The 26,555-nt window shown below is 45.2% G+C and overlaps 1 protein-coding gene and 1 long non-coding RNA gene across 22 annotated transcripts in view; one reads left to right on the top strand and one right to left on the bottom strand.

Moving 5' to 3' along the window:
• RBFOX1 (RNA binding fox-1 homolog 1) overlaps nt 1–26,555 on the top strand; it is a 440,478-nt gene that overhangs the window by 17,465 nt on the left and 396,458 nt on the right. For 16 of the 21 annotated variants that reach the window (XM_081554684.1, XM_081554690.1, XM_081554696.1 and 13 more), the window contains exon 1: nt 15,068–15,360. The exons of the other annotated variants lie outside the window; for them this stretch is intronic. In XM_081554684.1, the coding sequence (XP_081410810.1) occupies nt 15,274–15,360 (87 nt within the window). In that variant the 5' untranslated portion in view covers nt 15,068–15,273. Of the gene's footprint in view, nt 1–15,067; nt 15,361–26,555 lie in introns of those variants that run through there. 21 annotated transcript variants of the gene reach the window in all.
• The window catches only part of LOC145531684 (uncharacterized), an 84,442-nt gene continuing 73,007 nt past the window's right edge, over nt 15,121–26,555 (bottom strand). Inside the window, exon 2 of the long non-coding RNA XR_014072664.1 lies at nt 15,121–17,585. This is a non-coding gene — a long non-coding RNA (uncharacterized LOC145531684). The remainder of the gene's footprint in view (nt 17,586–26,555) is intronic.

Below are 26,555 nucleotides of genomic sequence, written 5' to 3'. Positions count from 1 at the left end.
CTGAGTGTTTGATAAAGAACAAGCTGGCCCAGAGTACAGCTTTGAAAATAAATGGTACCCAGGGGCTTCTTTATTCCTGGTTTTGCTTTTCACTGTGAGCAGGAAGGCCATCTTCCCCTCTTCTTTACTGTCAGACCCTTCCCCCTCTCTCCATGTGTTCTGAGTATAGCAGGTGTGTGGTGAGCTGGGATTCTGGCGGAGTGCAACATGAAAAAGACTCCCAGTAATTATAAAAATAACAACGAGGGCTGCTTAACATGGTAGGCAGATGAGCACACTGCTAGCCAGAATGATAAATAGCGCCTGCAAAAGTTAGGTCTCAGAGGGAGTGTGGGAACATATGGGGATAAACCACAGCAAAAGTTGGGTGTCGTTGGTAAGTTTCAAGTGGTTTAACGAAGGCCACTCCAGTGCCAAGCTTCCTTTTCTTTTTTTTTTTTAATCCTAATTTTAAATCTTTCCGTTCCCTTTTGTCCTTTTGTTCTATTTCGGTCCTAAAAGAAGTATTCAGCTTTGAGGTCAGCCATGGAGTCTCCAAGGAAGTGAGGTCTGGGTTGTAACTCTAACACAGCCGTCCACCCTGGAACCTGCGAATTTCCACCCCGAGCTCTATCCAATATCGTTGGGGGACGATGCGAACGAACACAGTAATTATGTTATGGAATGCCAACTTGTTGAGTTCAGATCTGTGATAGGTGGGTGTGCATAAAAATACGTACCTCAAAACGACCCAGCCCAGTGAGTTTTATTTGGAGAAGGAGCAAACAGCACTCTCTGCCAAACATTATTTAGAAAGAAGATGTGGACGGTGGTGGGTTGATGTCAGGTTGCTGTTTCTGGGTCTGGGTCTGAATATAGCTTGATCTGTGTTGTCATGGCTCTGCAGCAGTGGGATTTCTCTGGAAGGAAATATTTCAATTCTTGCTTACAATTCATGCAGTTTTTCCTAGGGCTCACTTACAGGAGGTTTCAGCATGGAGACAAGGTTTATGATGTTGCTACCAGGTGGTTCAGTGGTAAAGAATCTGCCTGCCAATGCAGGAGACGCGGGTCCCATCCCTGGGTCGGGAAGATCCTCTGGACGAGGAAATGACAACCCACTCCAGTATTCTTGTCTGGGAAATTCCATGGACACAGGAGCCTGGCGGAGTGTGGTCCATGGGGGTGCATTCACGCATGCATTCACGCATGCATCCACACCTGAGAGCTGGTGTTGGCTCCTTCGCAGACTTCCAGGATGCCTTATTTAGCAAGTACATCAGCATCCTCAGGAATGGAAAGTGAGAAGAGGAATCACACAGACCTGATTTTGATTACTGCCCTCCCATTCAATTTAGCCATGAATGATTTGAGCTTTCTGAATGATACTTCCTCATCTGTAGAATGGGGCTAATATGGGCACCAGAACCAGACACTTGTTAAAAGATTGACTCAATTAAAGCTTCTAAAGTGCTTAGAAGGCTGTTTGGCACTTGAAAGTTCTATAAAATGTTTGCTGATACAGATAAGCAAAAAGTATCTTGTATTACTTTTCTAAAGCATGTGTGTATGTGTATCTACTCTTCCCGTGGTTACTCTTGAATTAACCCAGAATCTATTAGTTGCAAGGGACAGAAAACTAACTCAGGAACTAGCTGAAGCAATTCGGGGCTTTGTTGATTCATGAAGCTGGGATGTTTGGGGTCAACCAGCGAGAAGTGAGCAGTCCCTTAAATGCTGGCCTTTGTATAAATGGAGATGATCAGGCTACCATATAACCAACCACCATAAATCAATCCCACACTCACAAAAGTGGACTCGAGCCCAAGGAATATTTCAAGTGCATTGTTACATTATGTAGAGCACTCCCCACAGCAATCTTGTAAGGAGAGTATTATTACCTCCAAATTTATAAGTGAATTATTTGACATTCAGTAACTCACCCAGTTCAATAGAACCAGGAATAGTTAGAGCCCGATTCTGAACCTTAGCTCAGTAGAGGCCTGATATCTGAGTTCTTAGCCAGTATGGTACATATTAAAATAAAAAGAAAATTCTGTTTTGTATTAGTCAATTGGAGACCTGCAGAAATATATTTTCTAAAAATGTGTCTTTGGAAAATACACATGGGGCTGCCTGAGGCTCGACCACCCACATGCTCTGTGATCCTGGGAAAGTTGCTTAACTTTTCTGTGCTTTTGTTTCCTTGTCAGTCATATAGTGATAGTAGCAAAACTTGCCTTTCAGAGTTGTAAAGATTATATGAGTTAATCTAATTTGAAAAGGTACATGTATACCAGTATTCATAGCAGCACTATTCACAATAGCCAAGACATGGAAACAATGTAAACATCCATCAGCAGATGAATGGATAAAGAAGATATGGTATATGGATATATACACACGACGGAGTACTACTCAGCCATAAAGATGAATGTGAGATTGCCATTTGTAGTAACATGGATCAACCTAGAGATTATTATATTATACTAAGTGAAATAAGTCAGGTAGAGAAAGGCAAATATTATATCATGCATATGTGGAATCTAAAAACAAAATAATACGAGTCAACTTATTCACAAAATAGACTCACAGAGAAAACAAACTTATGGTTACCAAAGGGGAAAGGGAAGGGGGACAGATAGAGTGGGATTAATAGATACACACTACTATGTATAAAATAGATAGAATATTCCTACTGTGTAGCACAGAAAACTACATTCACTATCTTGTAATAACCTATAATGGAATCTGATGCTGTACATCTGAAACTAACACAATATTATAAATCAAGTGAAAGAAAGTGTTAGGTGCTTAATCATGTCCAACTCTTTGTGACCCCATGAACTGTAGCCCACCAGGCTCCTCTGTCCATGGGATTCTCCAGAAAAGAATACTGGAGTGGGTTGCCATTCCTTTCTCCAGGAGATCTTCCCAACCCAGGGTCGAACCCAGGTATCCTGCATTGCAGGCAGATTCTTCACCATCTGAAAAAAAAAGAGGTTACACGAGTGAATACATAAAGGGGTTAGAAGGTGCTGGGCAAATAGTAAATGATATATATGGTTTGTTCCCAAAATATTTAAAAATAGATGGTAATGTCAAGTCAGAAAGGAAATGAGGTCACTCAGGGTGGTTCCTCTTTTGATATAACCAGTGTGCCCCAGAAGGGCACTGCTAATCCTGGAAGCCAAGAAGCCCACCTGTCAGAGGCTCTCTCTTGCCACCAGCTGCCAGGCTGTGACATTGTGGAGAAGCCATCTGCAGTGGTCAGCATCTTGGCTCCGACTTTCAGATGCTCAGCTGCATGGCTGGGTCTTGGGTCCTTCCTCTATCTTGGCTGCAAGAACCAGACTGCCTAGTCTCTGAAAGCACAAATGTGCATGTCCTGTCTCCATTCTACCCTAGCAGTTGGTGATGCGTTTGGTGGGTGATGTTCTATGCCTAACACACACTCTTTGGTGTTTTGGGTTTTTTTTTCGTTTCTGCTCTGAGTCTTAGTTGCAGCCTGCCAGATCTTTTGTTGTTGCCTGTTACCTAAAGTGAGGACTCAGTAGTTGCGGTGTGTGGGCTCAGTTGCCCTTCATCATGCGGCGCCTTAGTTCCCCAACCTGAGATTAGACCAGCGTCCTCTTCACTAGAAGGCAGATTCTCAGCCACTGAACCATCAGGGAAGTCCCCTGCTCTTTGGTTTGATAGTGTCTGTTTCTCGGCTGGAAATGGGAGGTGAAAGCTTCTGCTCAGAGAAGGCAGACCTTATCTTAAGATGATTGTTCACTGTCAGACAAAAGGGCTAAGGGTGTGTGTTTGGATTTCTTAGTGTCTGCCTACCAAGCAGGAGACACAGGAGACATGGGTTCAGTCCCTGGATTGGAAAGATCCTCTGGAGAAGGAAATGGCAACCCACTCTAGTACTCTTGCCTGGAAGATCCCATGGACAGTGGAGCCTGGTGGGCTACAGTCCATGGGATCACAAAGAGTCAGACACGCCTGAGCACACATACTCCTTGATTGTACAATATGCAGTGCCTTAGCATCTCCCCAAATTGTTTGATTTCCTTGCCTTCTTGAAACTCTCACTCTTGCTGAACTGTGGTGAGAGTTCTTTCAGTGGCAGGTGTACATCCACAGGGCTGGGCAACGTGATTCCAGGCAAGAATGGTCACCTGATCCGTCACTGGGAGCCTGACTAAAGGGATTCTGACTCTCCATGCTTTTCCTTCCAAAAGGCACAGCACATATTGGCCTCATACTTCAAAATCTGATGGAGGTTCAGAGGCCCCACAGGAGTCCACAGATGGATGTCAGAGGACCCACCAGCTCCCTACCATGATATGGAACATTTTGTGAGTTATGTGCAGTTTTCTGGGATGAAGACAAAATTCTGAGAGCGGTCCATGCATCAAAAATGAGAGTGAAGAACCATCTCTTCACCTCGAGAAGAGGCATTTATAGAAGAAAGAGCCAAGAACAAGATGGCCCAAGGAGATAAGGAGCACTGGAGGTTGAGATGGTGACACAGGGTCATCTCTTTAGAGCTTTTTCTCTTGGATCACTCTGTCATCTTGTTTTTTATTTTTTCTTCCCGTGGTTACTCTTGGCTGGTATTTCCATGTATCAGCCCATTTCTACTGCCTTAGACTTCCTCTTCCTCGGGAGGTATTTTTCTGCTTCCTGATGACTCGGGGGGGGGGGTGGGAGGGGCCGGAGGCCAGCCCTTCTCCAAGCCTTCAAGTCTTGTCCATCTGTCTTTCCAGGCTATGGTTTTTGTCTGGCTTTGCTTTAATGGCGATTAGGGTACTTGAGAATGAGTGAGGGGTTGAGGGCAAAGGAGATGCGGGCTTGAGTTTAGTCCAGGCCAGCATTTCTTATAGTGTGTTCATGACTGTCACAGGCACGAAAGGGTTTCTCATGGTTTTTAGGCACTAGGGCTTCCGGCCCATTCAAGGTACAGGTCTGCATTTAGTAGCTCTGTTTTTCTTGCCCAATTTACTTCCCCTCACAGTGGCTCTGTGTTCTTGTCTCTGAGGCAATAAATGTAACAGAATCTCCTTCATAGGGATTTAGAGGGGGTCACCTGAAATAACCCATCTGTTGAAATTAGTACGGGACAGGGCCTGGCACAAAGGAAGCATTGAATTCACAGCAACTGTGATAATGATGATGGTGGTGGTGGTGGTGATGGTCACAAAGGTTCTGATGAAAGTGAAGAAATAGCAGGAGGAGAATTGGGAGAAACAGTAAAGAACTTTACCCAGGGACTGACATCATTTATTACTCTCAATAGCCAGATATTCATATAGACAGCAAGACGGATGGATGGATAGATGATTGGATGGATGAATGGATAGATGCATGGATGGATGGGTGGGTGGGTGGATAGATGGATGGATGGATGGATGGGTACATGATTGGATGGATAGACGGATGGATGGATGAGTGGGTGTGGATGGATGGATGGATAGGTGGATGGATGGATAGGTTGGTGGATGGATGGATGGCCAGTCAGTCATCAAATAAGTCTGGGAAAGTCTGCATCAAACATGGTCAAACAGGTCTCTATTTTTCTCCCTTTACAGGACTTCTCGGGTGCTGTACTAGTCTATGCACCGTGAACCCCCAAGTGGGAAAGAGAACAAGCTGAACCTCTCTCACTTCTTTGGCCTCAGGGTTCTTTTTACAAATGAAGCATCTCACAAGGCATCTTTCGTGCTGAGTTTGCTTTGGTAGAGGCCAATGCAGACTTAGTCTCTCAGGGGAAAAGGATGCCTGGAGTTCAGGTGGTTCAGCCCGTTCCCAGGGAGGACAGGGCATGCATGGGGTCAGGACAGAAAGATCAGTTCTGAGTCCTGTGGCCTTGGGCTATTTGGAGTGGATTCTGTACCCAGCTCCTGCAGGGCCCAGCAGCACGCACGCGCGCGCGCACACACACGACAGAAGATGCAGGGAGCGCAGGAAGCGCAATCTAACAGAGCAGCTGATTATTCATTCCCCCATCCCTGAGAGACCCCAGGGAGTATTTGTTTGTGGAGAACAAGGTCAATACATTCTCAAACCCAGTTGCCATTCATCCCCAGACAGGTCAGGGGTCGGTTCCTGAAGCATTGTGGATCTCAGCAGAGATGGTGTGCGGGGTTGATATTCTTAGATTTGCTCATTCAGCCAGTCAGTCTGGCTTTCAGAGGAGAATCAGGTCAAGAAGTGCTTAATGATCCGAGAGGAGGCGCTGCCTCCACCACTGGGGGCTGGGGTTTCTAATGCTGATCAGCAGCTTCCTCACTCACAAGATATACTGGAATTTTCTTTGTGTATCTTCATAACCAATTTTATTGGGGGAGGGGTGTGATGTTACTGGGTAGGGGTGACCCAGTGTCCTGGATTTTTTGAGTTATTCCTGTTTCAGAGGCACTTCCTCATCCCCATAAACCCCCAGTTGAATGAAATTCTTGTATTTTGTTTTCCAAACTGTGTCTTCCATGGACAGTAGCTATGTCCACATATTCGTTAGCCTCTCTGTCTTAATTTTTTGGTTTAGAGCCTGGAAGAAGAAGGTAAGTTCTTCCAACAAAAATGCACCTCCCTGCTGGCATCTGTAAAAACTTTCTGACCAGTTCACATTTGAAGGGAGGAAGGGTTTTGATACTCCTGGTTTGTGCTCAGTTGTGTCCAACTCTGTGTGACCCCATGGACTATAGCCCACCAGACTCCTCTGCCCATGGGATTCTCCAGGCAAGAAGACTGGAGTGGGTTGCCATTCCCTTCTCCAGGGGAATCTTCCCGACCCAGAGATCAAACCTGGGTGTTGTGCTGGTTTGATCCTTGGAAGTAGATGCTGCTAATGCCTTGTTACTATGACAACCATGCACCCACTGTCAGCTCTGAACCAGGGCCTCAGCTAACTGTGTCTGTATGTGACTCCTTTTTGAGTCTCTAGAGCACCCCATGAGGTGTGGTTGCTCATCATATTCTTGTTTTGTTGTTATTGTTCAGTCACTAAGTCGTGTCCGACTCTGTGACCCCATGGATTGCAGCATGCCAGGCTTCCCTGTCCCGCATCATCTCCCGGAATTTGCCCAAGTTCATGTTTTACAGATAGTAAAGCTGAGGCACAGAGATGTTAAGATTTTGGCACAAGAACACACAGCAAGCATCGGGTGGAAGTGTCAGGCAGTGAGAGAAGATAGCAATGCCACAGTGAGAACTGATGCTTACTTAGTGCTCATCACATGTGTAAGAGCTCTCCGTGCATCACCTGCTTCACACGTGTTAACTGATCCCAGTGGGCTGGGGGTGTGTCTTCTCTTCCCACGATGTGACTCTCCTGGTTGGACTGGTCCTTGGCTGAGATTACAAATGAGGTGACTATAACCTAGAGAACAGGCGGTCGGTGGAAGCTTTTCCTATGGAAGGTCTTGTCTCCCTGGTAGTTGACATGATGCTTCCAGCCTCCCCTCTTCTGGGAGCTCACGTGTCAACCCTCAGCCTCAGGACCGTAAGCATTATTTAGCATCTCAGAAACTTTTTCTTTGAGGTCCATTTCCCTTTGAGACAAAGCCCTTCCATGCTTTGTTCTTACCTGCATTGGATGGGGTTAGAATGCATGCTTGGTGGTGAGTGTGTACTCAGTTGCTCCATCGTGTCCAACTCTTTGGGACCCCATGGACTGTAGCCTACCAGGCTCCTCTATCCATGGGCTTTTCCAGGCCAGAATACTGGAGTGGGTTGCCATTCCCTTCTCTAGGGGATCTTGAGTGGAGTTTATCCATTTAGGTTCAAGTAGTTGCTCTAGAGTGGTTGGTTGTCATGCTCTTGCAGAGCTTAGGGGTATGTAGAAGGGAAAACTGGCCCTTGAGAATTAAGAAAGCACCTGTTTTGCTGTCTAACCTTGGACAGATCACTTAACCTCTCTGAACCTCCAGAGCATCATGGGGCTACCGCAGATAATTCTCAAGTGCCTCCTGAATGTCTACTCTGTGCCCAGTCCTGTGAGAAAGACGGGAAAACAAAATGATGGAGCAGGAGGTGGAGGGGATGAAAAAGAAGCATACCTTGAAACAGTCACCAGTCCGGTCTTTGCCATGGCAGGAGAAGACCACTGCTGGTCTTCTGGGGGTTTAGGCAGGTAGGGTTGTGAGTTCTGGAGAAGTGGGAAGGCTGCCTGGGGCATCAAACACATGGCTGCTTGTTGAAGAAAGGAGTGTTCATGGGTCCTGTGGGGAAACATGATGAAGGCTGCTACAAAGACATCATTGTGGGGTACAGGTAGGGCACTGAGGAGGCAGACTGGACCGGAAGACTGGAATGACTAGAAAATATTTGACCTGGGTACCTGAAAGACGTTGCTGAAGAAGAAAACATTGAATAAACTAGCCCTTTTTGAACACTTCCCCGAGTGCCAGGAATACCCATATGCAGCCTATCATTTCACGGCAGCAGCGTACCTGTGCAACAGACCAGATGTTGTCCCATTTTACCCCAAGGAGACTGGGGCTCAGGGCTAAGTGTCTCATCCCAGATCAAATGTTGAAAAGGATGACAGAGCCAGGATCCCGACTTGGCCTCTACAGGTATGGAGCTCATGCTTTCTCATGGTGCCCAGACCCTTCCAGGTGAGTTGAGATGACTTGGACATCTGAAGCTCTCAATGGTGTGGAGACCCCTGGCAAATGCAACATGTAAATGCAGCTTCACTCGTGTTGGTCCAAAGCCATTGTTCAGTCAGTCATTCTCTCAAGAAGCATTTTAGGAAGCTTCATTTGTCTACTCAGCCTTTTAGTCATTGGGTAAATAAGCATGGGGACACTTCCCAGGTAGCTCTAATAGTGAAAAAAAAAAAAAAACACCCACCAATGCAGGAGACCTAAGAGAAGTGAGAGATGTGGGTTCAATCCCTGGGTCGGGAAGATCTCCTGGAGGAGGGCATGGCAACCCACTCCAGTATTCTTGCCTGGAGAGTCCCATGGGCAGAGGAGCCTGGTGGGCTATAGTCCATGGGGTCACAAAGAATCGGACATGACTGAAAGGACTTAGCATGGCACGAATAAGGATGAATGACACGCTTCCTTATGTGAGCTAGTCTACCTACTTGAAGGAGTCATCACACGTAAAAGAATCATTATTATACAATATAACATGATTTTAGGACATGGGTGATGGTGCAGTTAGTTCTTCCCGGGGTGATGCAAAAGGTTTTGCAGAAAATGTGCCTTTGACTAAGGCCAGTAGTGTTAAATCATGAAGAAGGAAGGGAGAGAGTAAGGGAGAAAGGAAGGAAAGAAGGGAGGGAAAGAGGGTAGTTTTGCATAGCAGGCAAATTTGTAAGGAGTGGTGGATACACGAAGGTGTTTGGCAAAGGCAGCTCAGTGTGGTTTGCAGAGAAGTGATTGGTACAAGGAAGGACAGTGTGTATTAGAGGATGCAGCTGGGAAAGTAAGGCTGAAGGATATGGCAAACAACCTTGAAAAATGGTAGAAAATTCTCTGTCACCCAGCTTGGCCTGGAAATGGGGTGTGTGCTAAGTAGCTTCAGTCGTGTCCAACCCTTCGTGGCCCCATGGACTGTAGCCCACCAGGCTCCTCTGTCCATGGGATTCTCCAGGCAAGAATACTGGAGTGGGTTGCCATGCCCTCCTCCAGGGGATCTTCCCAACCCAGGGATTGGACCAGAGTCTTTTAAGTCTCCTGCATTGTCAGGCTGGTTCTTTACCACTAGTGACACCTGGAAATGGGGAGATGTGGGTAATTGTAAACTGCATAGATCTGTCTCAGGAGATAACGACTGTCAATACCCACAAGATAAAGAGTATGATTATTGTCAGAGAAACACTCCATTCCCTGTGCATTCTGTTTTGTCCTGTTTTGATGGTCAGTTGGCTGCTTTTCAGGAAGCAGGTAAAGGATGATGGGGATGGTATGAAGGGCTCCTGATCTGGGGCGGGGTGGTGGGGGAGGTGGCTCCCTCCCAGACTTCAGGGATTGTTGAGCCAAGGAAGTGTGTTGCAAAGGTTCTAGATCTTCCAGGCTCTCAAGAGATCTTGCAGATCTACATTTTATAGATGGTACTTCTGTTTAAAAATGCTTGCTCTTTTTCATACTGTCCAGTCAAAGCATCATCACTGTTGTCATTGTCATCATCCCTGTTAGCATCTTCATCATTGTTGTCGTATATGAACTGGATTTGGTCCACGAGGCTGCAGTCGGCTCTGTTGGCCAATAGCAACCATAAGTCAGGAATCAGTCTTCACTGAGTGCTCCCCAATCCCATCTTCCAGCCAATATTTGTGTTTTCTGTCATTTTTCCTTCTCTTACATGAGTGTTGAAACTTGGGGTCGCTGCTGCTCGGAAGGGTTGGTGCTTACCGGTCATCCTCATGTTGGTTCTCAGGATGTGGCAAAAGAGTTGCAATATGTGACAGCATAAGAAGAACCACTTTGGGGTTCCCTCATGGTCCAGTGGCTAAGACTCCTTGCCCCTTATGCAGGGGGCTCAGCTTCATTCCCTGATCAGGAAACTAGAGGCCGCGTGTCACAGCTATGACCCGGTGCAGTCAACTACATAAAATAAATAAAAAATGTTTTAAATAGAAAAACTATTTTTTTAAAAAAAGAAGAAGCACTTGAATCCAGGAAAGGATAAGAGAGGTCAGTAACCATGAAGCAAGTGTCTTGCTGCACAGCAGAAGTGAACACAAGATTATAAAGCAATTATTTTTGTTGTTCAGTCACTAAGTCATGTTCGACTCGACTCTGTAACGCCATGGACTGCAGCATGCCAGTCTTCCCTGTCCTTCACTATCTCCCAGAGTTTGCTCAAATTCATGTCCATTGAATCAGTGATGCTATCCAGCCACCTCATCCTCTGTCATCCCCTTCTCCTTTTGCCTTTGATCTTTCCCAGCATCACAGTCTTTTCCAATGAGTTGGCTCTTTGCATCAGATGGCCGAAGTATTGGAGCTTCAGCATCAGTCCTTCCAATGGATATTATACTCTAACTTAAAAAGAAATAATAAAAAAAATAAGGGATTTGGATAAAGATGAGAAAAACCATGGCCTGTGAGCCAAACCTGGTTTTGACTGTTTTTGTATGACCCTTAAGCTAGGATTGGTTTATATAATTTTAAATGGTTGAGAAAAAATAAAAAGAATATTTTGTGACAGGTGAAAATGACAGGAAATTCAAATTTCAGAATCCACTTACCTACTGTAAGCATTTTCATGTGAAAATGGCACAGTTTTGAGTAGTTGTAACACAGAGAGTTGAAGGTTCACGACATTTAAAATATTTGTCACCTGCCCATTCTCAGAAAAAAAGTTTGCCATCCCTTGCTTGCGACAGCCAGCGTGCTAATGATACGTGGCTCTTGATTTGAATCTAGTCTACCATTCATTCCTACCCATGTTTCTTACCCACTGCCAGAACTGTATCTCTTGTCCTTTGCCTTATTATTTTTTTTTATTCTCTCTATATATTTAAATTCCTGCAAAACACTATGAGCTTAAGATGCAATACTAGACATTGTAGCTACCCATTTACTATGAGCCAATGGGAAGCAAATATACACAGAATGTAGTGCCTGCTCCTCTGTCCATGGAACTTTTCCTGCCAAGAATACTGGAGTGAGTAGACATTCCCTTCTCAAGATCTTCCCAACCCAGGGATCAAACCCAGGTCTCCTCCATTGCAGGCTGATTCTTTATCATCTGAGCCACCAGGGAACCCCACCTTTTAGTGGAAGAAATGGACCCAAAAGGAAAGAATTATAGTCCACTCATACTGAATGTTTCCCGTTTGGGAAAACAGAACACGTGTTAGAAAACGAGAGGTTTTGGTTAGTGATCATTATTTATTTCCATGTTTTATTATTTCGTAAAGTTTGGTGGATGGGTTTTGAACAAGGAAACATTCAATTCACACCACTTCACAAATATAACTACTACAGTCATAGATGACAGTCATATCCAAATATAAAATCAGAATCAGAGAAGATGTGAGTAACAGGACTGGAGGTGGCAAGAACAGGAAGATGAAAACACAGATACGCCCGTAGTACAGGTCAAAGGAATGGACAGAGCTGAACCTCTTACTGGGCTCTGACCTCGCAGCCAAAGTGAAAAAGAGTCACAAGACAACAGGCCTTTATTTTCAGAGAGAGGGAAAGGCATGCTCAATGCTCAGGAGCAGAAAGGCTTTTGTAGCATGGAGTTCTTACAAAGAAAAGAGAAAGCATCCTTTGCAAAGGAAATGGTATATATCTATATGTCCTGGTTGTACAGGCGCGCCTCATTTTATTGTGCTTCCCAGATACTGTGTTTGTTGTTGTTTAACAGACTGAACGTTTATGACAACCCTGAGTCAAACAAGTCGGCGGACACCATTCTTCCAACAGCATTGGCTCACCTCACATCTCTGTCATATTTTGGTAACTCTCTCACTATTTCAGACTTTTTCATTCTTTTTCTATTTGTCCATGTCTGTGATGACTGATCTTCAAGGTTACGATTATAGCTCGCTGCAGATTCAGATGATGGTTAGCCTGTTTTAACAAGAAAGTATTTTTTTTAATTAAGGCATATACTTCTTTTAGACGTAAGGCTATCACACACTTAATAGACTATAGTATAGTGTAACCATATCTTTTATATGCACTGGGAAAGCAGAAATGTGTGCAATTTGCTTTACTGCAATGTTCTCTTAATCGTGGGGGTCTGGAATTCAACCAGGGTGTCTTCAAGGTCTACCTATATTTCTGAAATATATCATCAAGTTCTTTAAAAAAACAACACATGTAGTAATATGTAGAATGCTCTTATATTTATGTAACTCTACAGTTTCCATTTCATTCCATGCCATATTTCATTGAGCATCACCGACTCAATGGACATGAGTTTGAGCAAACTCTAGGAGATGGTGAAGGACAGGGAGGCCTGGTGTGCTGCAGTCCACGGGTTTGCAAAGAATTGGACACGACTTAGTGACTAAACGAGTTTCCAAAACACTTCCACAATTTTGCTCGTCAGAACCCTTTTGGTGAAGAGGAAGTGAGTATTGTCACTCACATAGGAGGTTCAGGAAACAAAGTCTAAATGTAGACCCTTCTGGCCTTCGGGATTAAGTAACTTCATGAATCCCTGCCTCCTGGTCCAGTGGTCTTTCCACCAGAGACATAACAAAATTTGACCCCAGGGCTTTCCAAATTCAGGAAGAGCTCTCCCCGCCCCCAGGAAGCTGTCTCATGGTAAAGCTACTGTTCTCACTGGTAACTTCTCAGAAGCGCAGTGTTGAAAGTCAGCGTCAAAAGCTAAAGTTAGAAACAGTATCAGGCTGTTAAGTAAGAGGGGCTCAACTCGCAGCTGTTCCTGGAGCTTTCTGAATCGTAACAAGGTGGCCACTTGGATACATGAGAATCAATTACAGAGAAACCTTGTCAAGATGGCCCCAATTCAGCCTTAAATCTTTGCATTCTCTGCCAAACGCTGTCCACTGTCGTTATCTAGAAATGTAATTATGCAACTAAATCAAGCAGCTAAAATTAGTGTAGTGTAAAAACACCTTGGCAATCTAAAAGTGGAGGCATTGACATTTGGATTTAGAAAAAGCCAATAGTTGAATGCGTTGTGTGGTGTCTGATGCTCTCCAAGTTTCGACAGAAATCGATATCGTGTCAGGTTTCGAGTTCGAGGTGGGAGGTGGCAAGCAGATGTTGGGCTTGAAGGTGATTTTCAATGATCCCCAGGGCCTTTAGTGTGGCTGAAGTGGACTCAGTCTGTGCTCTCAAAATTGGGAAATTCTCCACACTAGCAGGTGCTTTCCTGGGATACATATGAGAAGAGGGACAATCTGAAGGCTATCAGCGCCTTCCACTCAACGTCAAAGACATGTCTATACCAGGCGTCCGCAGAGGAACAGGAAACACAGGGTAAGAATGCCAAATACACGTCTTGTACACATTATGAGAGGATGCCAAGCGCTTTTCCCATCACACAACCCTATGAGGTAGGGTCTGTTATTATATTGGTTTTCCAAACGAAGAAACGAAGGTTCAGAGACGCTGAGCAACTTGTTCAACATCACACAGCTGTCAAGTTAGGACACCCAAGTCAGTATAATTCCACTTCCTGCAATCCCATCTGAGTGTATCTGTGGCCATGTAACTCATGCTGAACCATCACTTGGATGTTTTCGAACATCAGAAAGATCTGAAATAGATGAGAAATGTATTTCTCATCTGTGGTTTTGGTGTACGTTAGCTATGCCTTTAAACGCTGGGAGCAGGGAGTCGTCTTATTAATAGATTGCATCTTAAAATATAACAACTGAAAGCTCAAAGGCAAAGAATGTTAAAAAAAATTTTGAAGGCCTATGAAATTCTATTATGGAACAAAATACTGTAATGGATACAGTGGCCAATTAGGAGTTAGGAGTCTGGCACTGCCTCTCACATGTGGAGGGCTGTGAGCGTGCAGTCCAACTAGTGTGAACCTCATTTCCCGTGTGGACCAGGAACTAGTAATAGTACCTACTTGTGAGAGTTTTGAGAATGAAATTACAAAACGTGTGTAAATAATTTAGCTATAGTTCTGTGTGCCGTAGCACACACTGCAGATACTCACTGGTGGTATGATTATATTTTGGGCACAAGTTACCCCTTTAAAACTAAAACCAGGGAGAGAGAGAAAGAAAGAGAGAGAGACATAGGATAACAAAATAGCATCTTCTTCATTTCTCTGTGATCAGTACCAGAGTCTGTCTGCGTTCCTCTACTGAGCTTTTAAGTGGCAGCTGATAATCATATCAATTGACATTTCTCAGCTTTCCTCTCTAACCATCCCACGCAGACTCCAGGTTTTTTGTTTTGTTTTGTTTTGTTTTTGCCTTTTGCCCAAATTCCTTCGGAAAGAGCCCAAATCTGCCAGCCTGACCACCTCGCTCCCCGTCTCTGGGTCTCTCTCACTCTCTCTGAGAACTAAATTAATGAAGAGTATTTGGTTAGTCATGTTAGGCAAGCCGTTCCCAAAATAGAACCTTCCATTTTGGTAGCTTCAACCCTGCAGCTGCTGTGTCTCTCCCTCGTCTGCGAAGAAAACTTTCACATTAAGAGTTGCTGATGCTGGATTTTCTTTCTCTCCCCTCTGAGTGTTGATGAGCTCTGCGCTCCTGACAGCGGCGATCTGGCTCTCAGCTCTGTGGTTCGGAAGAAGTTGGGTCTATAGATTTTTTTTCTTTCTTTCTTTTTTTTCCCCTAACTCTCCATTGATGCGTTGAGCTTCCGAGGGGATCCCACCTGCCCGTAAAGCATGTTGCCTTCTCAAGGAGTCCTCTTGCATCCCTATGGCGTACCTATGATCGTTCCAGCCACCCCCTACTTCCCAGGACTGATCCAGGTAATTCAAGGCCACTGCCAGCCAGCAACTTAACTCCAGAGCGCGCAGAGTAATAATTGGAATTTTTATGGTTGAGAAAGCAAACACTTTTAATACAGGAAAAAGCCCTCGTGTAGTCTGAGGGAAGACAGTAGGAAATCAAAAAGATGGATCACCCTAATCTGGCTATTGACATCTCTCATGGTTGAATAAATGGTGTAGTTGAGCTATATTTGCTTGTATTGATCGGGCTGCTGTTTAACATTCATGCCTTTGCTTCGGGAGGTTGACCACAGGGCAAAGGATTTGTTCTCCTTCTCGGCTCTTGGAGGGACTCAGTCTCCCACAGCAGATCCTGAGACAGACTAACTGGTCATGAGGTGACTTGGTTAAGAGCTTTCACCCAGGAAATAGAAGGAGCATGAAATACGCATTAATCCTTAGGTTCCACTTCCCAGGGCTTGTCTGTTTTCACGGAGGGTACCCCCGCCTTCCCAAACCTGAAATTGACCAGTGGCAGGGAGGCAAAAGGAATGCTCTATTGATGGTTAATCTATGAAGTTCAGAGATGATACTAGGAATCCCTTACCAGTTGTTTACATCTTAATGATGGCAAGAAAGGAGATGATGGAAATACATGTTGGTTTTACTTTTAAGGCTTTTCATTCTGTGTTGGGAGAATCATCAGATAAGATATTTGGGTTGTTTTTTTTTTTTCCTCATTGTGACTTTTTAAGCAAATGTTGGCTTCTGGGTGTGTGTCTGAATTTCTCTGTGGAAAACTAAACTAGTGACAGAGGCTGAACGTCACAGGAAACCCGGATGTTTTCTTTTGTGGTTTGTTTGAGAGCAGTCATCTTTTTGTAATACATTCTGTATCTCCTTTCTACGGGAAAGAAAAGCTACATGTAGTTCATATGTCCTTTTTACCTTCAGTTCTGTGCGCCTCCCTTCATGATCTTTCAAAATTCTGCAACACTAGCTCATTAATTCAAATTTCTAAGGAGGGTTCCCGTCAAACCTCCAGCTTCTCCTTCTCTGAATGTTGTTGTTATCTGTTGTAAACTGTAAGAATCTTGGCAATTTGAGCCATTAGGGGTGAGTCCAAAACATAGCAAACCATCTTATCATGCCAGATTTATGGTCCCTGCTCATTTGGGAGGCTTCTATATTATGCATGAGAAATAATGGACTATCTGGAGAGTGGTCCTCAACAACATGGAGACAGTTCCATCCTTCCAGGTGTACGCAGGCCAGTGAGGCACTCGGGGTCTGAAGTCAGACTCGGTGACACACCGAAAAGCCTTTTACTTCCATTGGAAATTCGGGGTGAAGGTTAGCGGTTGGAGTTTTGTCAGACCCTGGACCGCCCCATCCGATAAATAATTACAAGCAAATCGTGCCCTTCACTCTATGCTGATTGATGCTGAAATTGCTTTTGAAAGTTCTCATAAGTTCCTGTTATAGATTAAGTGCCGGTGTAGGAAAAATAACAGCACCCACTGAAATGGGTGAATGTAATCAGGCTTAATGGACTCAAGAGCTTGTTGGGAATTAAATAACTATCGATCCACTGGAATGCTGCTGTCATTACAAAATGCCACTCTGGACGTATTACCCGGGTGATAGATGAGAAGACACACGGGCGAGCTGAGAAATTGGGGAGGCCCGGTTCCCATTCCTTCCTCCTTTGCAGAGCCTGTGAGAAACGGATCCCGTTTCTGGGGGGAAGGAGCAAGAGATTTTACTTGCAGATTGTTGCTGGGATCATGCTTTGTTTTCCCAAGTGACACCTCCGGTAACTAGTTACCCAGAAGTCAGGAGTGGTGCTGTGGGGGTTCTTAGCCCAGATGCTGTGACAGCCTTCATCTTCTTCCTCTCCCACCCGCCGTGGATCACACAGAAACGCTCTGGGTGGGGAGAAACTGATCTTCTTTCCAGTTTTCTGAGACAGCCTGTGTTATTTATCCAGCGGCATCAAGCAACTCAGACACTCCATTGCAGTAACATTTCCAAGTGGAGGAAAGGCAACTCAAAGAGAGAAAAAACTGTAAGACACACACACACGCACTTGCCTCTTAGCTGATGCTTCAGGTGATACCAGGTGCCCGGTATTCCCGCAGACTCTATCAGCTTGGTGACCAATTTGTTGATCTTGTGGGTTTCTTCCCCAACTCTTCAAGATGCAAGTGAGTGTGTGTGGGTGATTTGTCGCTCAGTCGTGTCTGACTCTGCGACCCCATGGACTGCAGCCCACCAGGCTCCTCTGTCCATGGGATTCTCCAGGCAAGAGTACTGGAGTGGGGTGCCGTGCGCTCCTGCGGGGGACCTTCCCCACCCAGGCCTTCCCAAACTCACAGACTCAGAGAACGAACTTATGGCTGCCGGGGGGAGAGAGAGTTAGGAAGTTTGGGATGGACATGTACACACTGCTGTATTTAAAACGGATAACCAATAACGACCTACTGTATAGCACAGGGAACTCTGCAGCCTGGAAGAGAGCGGGGTTTGGGGGGGTATGGATACATGTGTATGTATGGCTGAGTCCCTTCGCTGTCCACCTGAAACTGTCACAGCATTGTTAATCGGCTCTACCCCAGTACAAAGTAGAAAGTTTAAAAAAAGATGCCAGGGCTTTCCTAGAGGGAATTAAGGTGCCACCCACGTCCTCATAATGTGATCAGCAAGACAGTTCCATGATCCCAAACAGAGTGTGTTCCTTCCACAGTAGTAAGTTCCCTGTGACTGGAGGTATGAAACAGCTGTAGGGGCCACTTGGCAGGGTTGTCTTATCAGAATTCAAGATGCCTCTCAGTCTTTCCAACGTGAAGAACCAGTGATTCTGTGGCCTAAGAATTTCCTTTTCATAATCCTATCAAGTGCCACTTTATTTTTTTTTCCTATTGCTCTGTTTTCGTCTGCTCAGTCCACGGAAACAAACAATAATTGATCGGACATAAGAGGCTTTTAAGAGAGCATCACCTTAGCCTGCAAAGGCAGTGAGCAAAGATGTTTCCTAATAATTCCGAGGACGTGACTCAATAGTATCTTTTGTCCCAGGAGTAGATTCAATAGCGACTGCTGACCTCACGGGCCATCCCCGAAGAAAGCTAGATGCTTTACCATACTGAATCTCTTGAACCCATCTTTTGATGTCTGAACTTGTTGAATAGATAGCAAGGTGAATAGTTTTTCCTTCCAGCCATGTAAAGTATTCCAGAGTCACTGTGGAGGATTGAGCTGAAGCAGTTTGGACAGTTTTCATGCGTAGTGAGAAACAAGAAGAGGAGAGATATTATCAAGTATCAAATATTAACAGTGTATAAACACTGTTCCTTCCCCCTTGGCGTAGAGCGCACTGCTAGTATCTCTGGTTAAGAAGAAATGACATGTCTTCCCATTGAACTCCTTTATTAATGTCTCAATCTCCAACAAGATCTTGAATGATCAATGAATTACCTGACCTGAGAACAAAGATTTGACAAGTAAACTGTCCATCAGTCTTGAGTCGAAGAAGCTACCAGGAGAACTTAGCCGACCCGTGGACCAATGGCTGGCCACACAGCGTCAGATGATAATATCTAAACCACAGCTTTGTAACTGATTAGTCTGGGTGGTCTTCTGGTCTAATGAGCCCTCAGCTCTGGGTTCAAGTCTTGAGCCCCTCCCTCTAGATATTTATCTGCCAGATATAGCCCTTGACCATCACTGCTAGATTATTCTCCACACCAAGACATTTCCATTCTCATCTCCTCCAGGTATTGCAGATCAGGTCTGGAGACTGTTTTCCTAGACAGAGGATGGTGTAGACAAAGCCACATCCACCTCACCATGCATTTTTTTACTTTAGTTATTCAGTTGCTACCCACATATTCCATACCAAACACTGTTACATCACCTGGAAAACAGAAGCAGCCCATACAGCTACTGACTGTTAGATTCACAGCCTAGTGGAAGAGAACCTTAGATAAATATAAAATCCAATACGACAGTAAAAGCATCAGGAAAACATGATAGGTGATAAGTATTTCATACTTGCTATGTACCAGGCAGGGCTTCCCAGGTGGTGCTAGTGGTAAAGAACCCGCCTGCCAGTGCAGGAGACATAAGAGACTCGGGTTTGATCCCTGGATCAGGAAGATCCCCTGGAGGAGGGCCTGGCTACCCACTCCAGTATTCTTGCCTAGAGAATTTCATGGACAGAGGAGCTTGGCTGGCTATGGTCGATGGACTCACAAAGAGTCGGGCTTGATTGAAGCGACTTGTATGCACGCATGAACCAGGCATGGTGCTAAATACTTACATATTTTATCTCAATTTATCCTAACAATGCAGTCGTCCCCCCCTCCCTTATCTGCGGGGGATATTGACTTAAAAAATATTCAGCCACCTAAAAGTTGAGAGCTATGTTTTATTCAGTGGGAAGCTTTAGGACTTCAAGCCTGGGCCTCTCAAGTAAGCCTGAGCAAACTGCTCCAAGGAGGTGAGGGGAGGAGCCAGGTTATATAGAAGTTTTGTAACAAAGAGCAGGTAGTCTGAGCATCAAAAAGATTATTCTTATTGAAAGAAAAGCAGATACCCCAAGTTAAGGAATTTAGCACTTTTCTATTACGGGAAGATGCAAGAGTCCAGGCTCACTGAAATCATTCCTTTAATATGCATCTCGGCTATTGGGCCATGATCCTGTGTTTTCACATCCTGAGCTTCCCCAGGGCTCACCGTAGGGAGTGGCTGCAGTCTGGCAGCTATGAGATCTCAGGTGTTCTTCTCCTTCCCTAGTGCCTCCAGGCTCACCAGCTCACATAGGAGGGCTGCAGTCTCTGATGACCGTGACATCCTTGTTTACTGACATGGCAGGAAATGCTCCATTTCCCAGGGATATGGCCTAGACCCCCAGTGGATGCTTTAGATAGTACTGGACCCAAGATATATTGTGCTTTTCCCAGTACACACATACCTCTGTGTGTGTGTGTTAGTTACTCAGTCATGTCTGACTCTCTGCAGCCCTGTGGATTGTAGCCTACCAGGCTCCTCTGTCCATGGAATTTTCCAGGCAAAAATACTGGAGTGAGTACATACATGTGGTCAAGTTTAATTTATAAATTAGTCACAGAGACTAATAATAATTAATAATACAATAGAACTATTATAACAGTTTACTGCAATAAACAGTTGTGAATGTGCCCCCAGATATCTTACTATACAAAGCACACACTTTTATTTTTTCTTCCTTCTTTGAAGTGTCACAGAGAAGATTCATTCTTAACATAGATCTTGGCAATTTTAGCATATGGTTTTGTTGCCTTCCTTATTAGGTTGAGAATGTTTTCCTTTTCGTTTCAAGGAAGCACTTGACGGCTTCTCTTTGTCCATCAGAACTGCCAGCATCACTACTCTTGTACTTTGCGGCTGGTATTCAGAAAAATAAGAATCAGTTGCACCCAAGCGTCGCAATAAGTTGGTAGTCGATCTGATAACTGAGATAGTTACTAAGCAACTAACTGTGTGAGATCTTCTGAACAAAGGGATGGTCCACATCCTGGACAGGACAGAATGGGACTGGACCACCCAGAACAACATACGGTTTAAAATGTATGAATTGCTTACTTCTGGAAATTTCCATTTAATATTTTCAAGCTGTGGTTGACCTCAGGTAAACCTAGGAGAACAAACCTGTGGATAACGGTGGTTACTGTAACCGAAAAGGTGGGTTCTATTTGTCCTACTGTTATCTGTAATTGTAAATCTCCCAAAGCTCTGAAAATCAGGTTTTTTTGGGGGGGGTGGGGGGAATGTTGGCACTAAAATGCATTTCAGAAGAAAACTTGACCTGAAATGATATGTCGCTATTTATAGACTGTCTTTATCCCACTCAGTGTGAATATTCATATATTTTGCTATGGGAATTTTTCTGTGTTTGATTTCAGAGTGTTGTCCCAGGCCCTGCTGAGAAAGTTACATAATCTGTTTCTGATGGATTCCCTTTCTGGAAAAGAAAAATCTCCCCAAATCTGAATTTCAAGATAGAGGTGACCCCAGGGGTGTTGGATGAGAAATCACAGTCATGTATTACGGTGCTTTTTCTGCATATGGAGGACCTGAAACTGACATTTAGAGAAAGGTCACTTGCCCAAGGTCACAAGGATTGTTAGTGCCAGAGCTGAGATGTGGACCATGTCTGGTGGACTGGAACTTTTGCTCTTTGTCACAGATCCATTGTCGATGTGTATCCATGAGCATGCATATGGAGATACAGGAGAGGGCGATGGTGCATGCCTCTTGGAGTAGGAAAGAGGGCCGTTCAGAGGGGGATGAGGGCTTCCCAAGTGGCGCTGGTGGTAAAGAACCCGCCTACTAATGCAGGAGACGCAAGAGACACGGGTTCGATCCCTGGGTTAGGAAGATCCCCTACAAGAGGGCCTGGCAACCCACTCCAGTATTCTTGCCTGGAGAATCCCATGTAGAGAGGAGCCTGGCGGGCTACGGTCCATCAGGTCGCAAAGGGTCGAACATGATTGAAGCGACTTAGCATGCATGCACACAGAGGGGAAAGTTGGCATTCAAGTCGGGCTGTAGAGCATCATCAGACATTTCCTGGGTGAACAGAGGAGAAAGCCCTTCCTATCAGAGTAGAGAATGTGGGTGAACTCACGATGCTTGGGTTGACATATCAAGACAGAGCTTCAGTATCTTCCCCAACCCATTGACACTGTGCATCTTGCCATTGTGTAAATGTGAGTCTCAAAAGCCAAAAGACAGGGCTCCAAAGCAGCTGGGAGGAATCTCAGAAATGGAGCTTCTGAGCCCCCCCCCCCCCCGAATCTCTGCGTGCCCACACAGGAATAAGCTCTGTAATGCCCTTCTCTGAACCCAGCAGATGAATGTCGAATTCCCTGGATTTTGAGTCCCGATTGCTCTTTGCTATCCTTTCTCTCTGAAGCAGTAAGCTCTCTGAGGGCTGTGTTCTCCAACTTACACCCCACAGAATTAGATGGCCACAGAGAAATGAGGAATGCCTCCCTGACGTGGATAGCAGTGGTAGAGGCAAACCCCTCACTCTGGATTTTGAAGCAGAAATCAGTATCATTGAATTGGGTGATGTATTTAATGAGAGATCTGTATACACCTGTGTAGTGAGGTCACAGGAAGGAGGAACACTCCCCCCTCCCCCAGGACCCTCTTGTCTAACACTGGAAAATGAAAATCCCAGGAGACATACTTGCTGACAAAGCCAGAGACTTTTTGGGGAAGGGGTGCCCGGGTGGAGAGCTGCAAGGGAAGGAAACCCAGGAGAACTGCTCTGCCACGTGGCTTGCATTCTCAGGTTTTACGGTGATGGGGTTAGTCTACGGATTGTCTCTGGTCAATCATTCTCACCCAGGGTCCTTCCTGGTGGTACATGCATCACTTAGCCAAGATGGATTCCAGCGAGGAGGATTCTGGGAGGTTGGTAGGACATATGGAGTCTCCTCTCTCCTTTTGACCTTTGCCAAATTCTTCCAGTTGGTGGTAGCTTGTTAGTTCCAAGTTCCTTACCAGGACCTCCTGTTGTAAGGTAACTCATGCACGTGGTTATTCTCAGACCTAGTCAGAGTGGGTGGTTTTGGTCAGTGGTTCCCCTCACAGTGACACCAAGAATGATCAAACTTCTAGTTTTAGCAGTGGACCAAAAGTAGCTGGTAGAAAGGTAGAAAAGAAAGGTAGAAAGGTAGGGAAATGTATGAGGAACATGCAGGGCATTGGTGTAAACTTGAAGGAAATAAACTTGTTTTGCTCAGCGGCTGGTGGAACCGTTTTCAGATCTTGATATTGCTGCCCTGCAATGTTATTTACATGTTTGGAATATCTGCTGATTGGGAAAGAAAGTAGAAGGCACACCTGCATAATGTGAGTGTTGGTGGTGTCATTTACTCTGTGGCTGCTCCATCTTAGTCACTAAGTGACTTTTCTGTACTGCCGAAGAGGCCATGTCAACAGCAGACTAAATTAAAGAGTCAGGGAGGTGGCAAAGAGAATTTGGAGTCAAACAGGTCCGTGTTGATATATTGGCCCTGGCATTTACTAAGCATGTGGCCTTGAGCTTGTCAATTAACCTCTCCAAGGCTGTTTTCTCAGCTACAAAATGGAAACAGGAACACCTATCTTGCAGAGTGGTTGTGAGTTTACATGGGATTCATCTCTTTGTTCAACAGTTACTTATTGAGCACCTACTGTATGCCAAGCTGTGAATGAGGAGCGAGGTGTAGTTGTAGGTGATGAGGCAGAATAGGAAACACACAAGTTCTTTTCAACCTAAAATTTATATCCTAATATATGGAAAATGTAGCATTTATATGTATGTGCTTAGTCACTCAGTCATGTCCGACTCTTGCGATCCCATGGACTGTACCCCGCCAGGCTCCCCGTCCATAGAATTTTCTAGGCAAGAATATTTGTGTATCTTGCCATTTCCTTCTCCAGGGGATCTTCCTGATCTCAGGTGTCAAACCTGTGTCCCCTGCATTGGCAGGCAGAGACTTTACCCCTAGCACCACCTGGGAAGCCCATTTATATGTATATATAATGTTTATTCTCAATTGGTAAAGAGCTTGGCGGACTACAGTCCATGGGGTCACAAGAGTTGGACACAACTTAGTGGCTAAACCACCACCATAATGCTTATCCTGTGTTATTCTGAAAGAGGATAGGCATTTACTCAGCACTCTTTTATCTTTCAGTGACAAAATCTAATTCATAATTGTTTAGAGGGGAAACAGAAAACCTCCACCTTCAGGCACAGTTGAATTCAGAGGCTCCAATGACTCAAGTCAAGTCACCCCATGACTCTACAGTAGTTATCTGAACTTGATCTTCATTCACAAATGCACCACGTCCAACTGGTGGCAAGTATGATGAAGTCAATTCTGGCCTCTGAACACTAACCCTGAATTAACTCTCAGACACAGAGTTGGTAGCTCAGCTGGTAAAGAATCTGCCTGTAATGCAGGAGACCCTGGTTCAATTCCTGGGTCGGGAAGATCCACTGGAGAAGGGAAAGGCTCGAGTACTCTGACCTGGAGAATTCCATGGACTGTATAGTCCCCTGGAGTCACAGAGTCGGACACAGCTGAGCGACTTTCACAGAGTTTTGGGTGAAGTAGGAAAGAATAGCCTTATTGTTTGCCAGGTAAAGAGGGCCACAGCAGGCTAATGCCCTCAAGGCTATGTGTCCAGACCTGGAGGGAGGGGACAGGAAGCCCTGTGTAGAGTCTTCTAGTCCGTGGATGGGGTTGCTGATGAGGATCAGAGTGCCTGAAGAGGCTGCATTCCTTCAATCCAGAGATCTTCTGGCCTAACAGTGACCTCTCTAGAATGAAGAGTGCTTTATCAGACATTAACATCTTTCCATTTGGTGGGAGTTTCAGTATCTGCCAAACAGTTCAAAGATATTGTTCTGTGCTTCCCTTGAGGGGGAACTCAGACCTGCCCCCAGGGCTGCACTGCTGTTTCTTGGCTGCTCCTCCCCTGTCTCTGCATCCTGTCTCTTTCCTGATTAGCAACCGTTTGAACCTGCCCTTTGGAACTCAGGGAAAGGGACTTTTGTGCCTAGGAGCCCCATAGGGTCCTGCTGGATTTCAGTGATCCCCAGAAACTCCAGGCTGACACCCTAACCCATCTTAGTAAATCTCTTCCCCAACTGCAAAAATTCCAGAGTCAAGCTGGAGGCTGGGGTCAGATCCAGCCAAGCAGGGGGTGAAGGAGCAATCAGAGCTCTCTTTTCCAGTTTAGCCATTCTTGTTTTTGAGTTGCTAAAGTGAAAGTGAAGTCGCTCAATTGTGTCAGACTCTTTGTGACCCCATGGACTGTAGCCTACCAGGCTCCTCCGCCCATGGGATTTTCCAGGCAAGAGTGCTGGAGTGGGTTGCCATTTCCTTCTCCAGGGGATCTTCCCGACCCAGGGATCGAACCCAGGTCTAAATCATGTCCAACTCTACCATACCATGGACTGTAGCCTGCCAGGCCCCACTGAAACCGTTTACCTCAGATGGGAACTTGAACCCAGGTGACTGGGATTTGAACCCAGCCAAAACCCACATTTCCTGGTTTCAGGGCCTAATAAAGCTCAGGTTCTTGATGTCTCATCCCAGAAAGAATTCAGTGAGAGACAAAGTTATAGGTAAGAAATGGATTTATTCAGATTCAGAGAGAAACACACTCCACAGGCAGAGTTTGGGCCATCGCAGAGAGTGAGTGTGGCCGTGAAATGTGGTGTGGTTAGTTTTTATAGGCTGGGTGATTTCATATGCTAATAAGTGGGAGGATTATTCCAGCTATTTTTGGGAAGGAGTGGAGATTTCAAGGATTTGGGCTACCCCCACTCCTTGGTCTTTGAACAGTGCCTTGGAACTGTCATGGCACCTCTGGATGGGCCATTTCACTTGCTGATTGAGGATCAAGGTCTAGTCTTGTCTGCCATCTTGGTTCCATTTGATTCTAATTGATTTATCTTGTGTCCTTGGGCCATGTCATTCTTTCAAAAGTTGTGCCCTGCCCCTTTCCCTCCTGTTACACCTCTGTCCATGGGATTGCCCAGGCAAGAATACTGGAGTGGGTTACCATTTCCTTCTCCAAGGGATCCTCCAGACCCAAGGATCAAATCCACAAATGGGTAGCCTTTCCCTTTCCAGAGGATCTTCCCAACCCAGGGATCGAACCCAGGTCTCCCATGTTGCAGGCAGATTCTTTACCAGCTAAGTCACAAGAGAAGACCAAGAATACTGGAGTGGGTAGCCTATCCCTTCTTCAGCAGATCTTCCCAACCCAGGAATTGAACCGGGGTCTCCTGCATTGCAGTGGGATTCTTTACCAACTGAGCTATCAGAGAAGCCCCCTACATTGGCAGGCAGGTTCTTTACCACTGAGCCACCAGGGAAGCCCAGTTTGGGTGCTCAACAGACAAAAGACAAAGTTCTCAATTCCTTGAGAGGTATTACGATTATCTCAATTGTTCAAGCTATTACAAACATCTAAACATGTCTTTTCTCCCCCAAACCTTGCCCATACCCCACCAGGGAAGAAATTAGTGGGTTTCTGATCTTACTTATCCAGTTACCTTTTTTTTTTTTTGTCAGTGATCGTAGTTACCAGACATTCACAATCATCTGGTGTATCTTGCTTCTCCATACCTGATCAGATGAATCAAAGGCAGATATGGCAACTTTATGCAGTGTTTTCCC

The sequence above is a fragment of the Giraffa tippelskirchi genome, chromosome 13 (assembly GCF_054371585.1).
Source record: "Giraffa tippelskirchi isolate mGirTip1 chromosome 13, T2T-mGirTip1v1.2.pri, whole genome shotgun sequence".
NCBI classification, from domain to species: Eukaryota; Metazoa; Chordata; class Mammalia; order Artiodactyla; family Giraffidae; genus Giraffa; species Giraffa tippelskirchi.
Note: the sequence above shows the minus strand (reverse complement) of the source record. Positions and strands in the feature narration are given on the sequence as shown.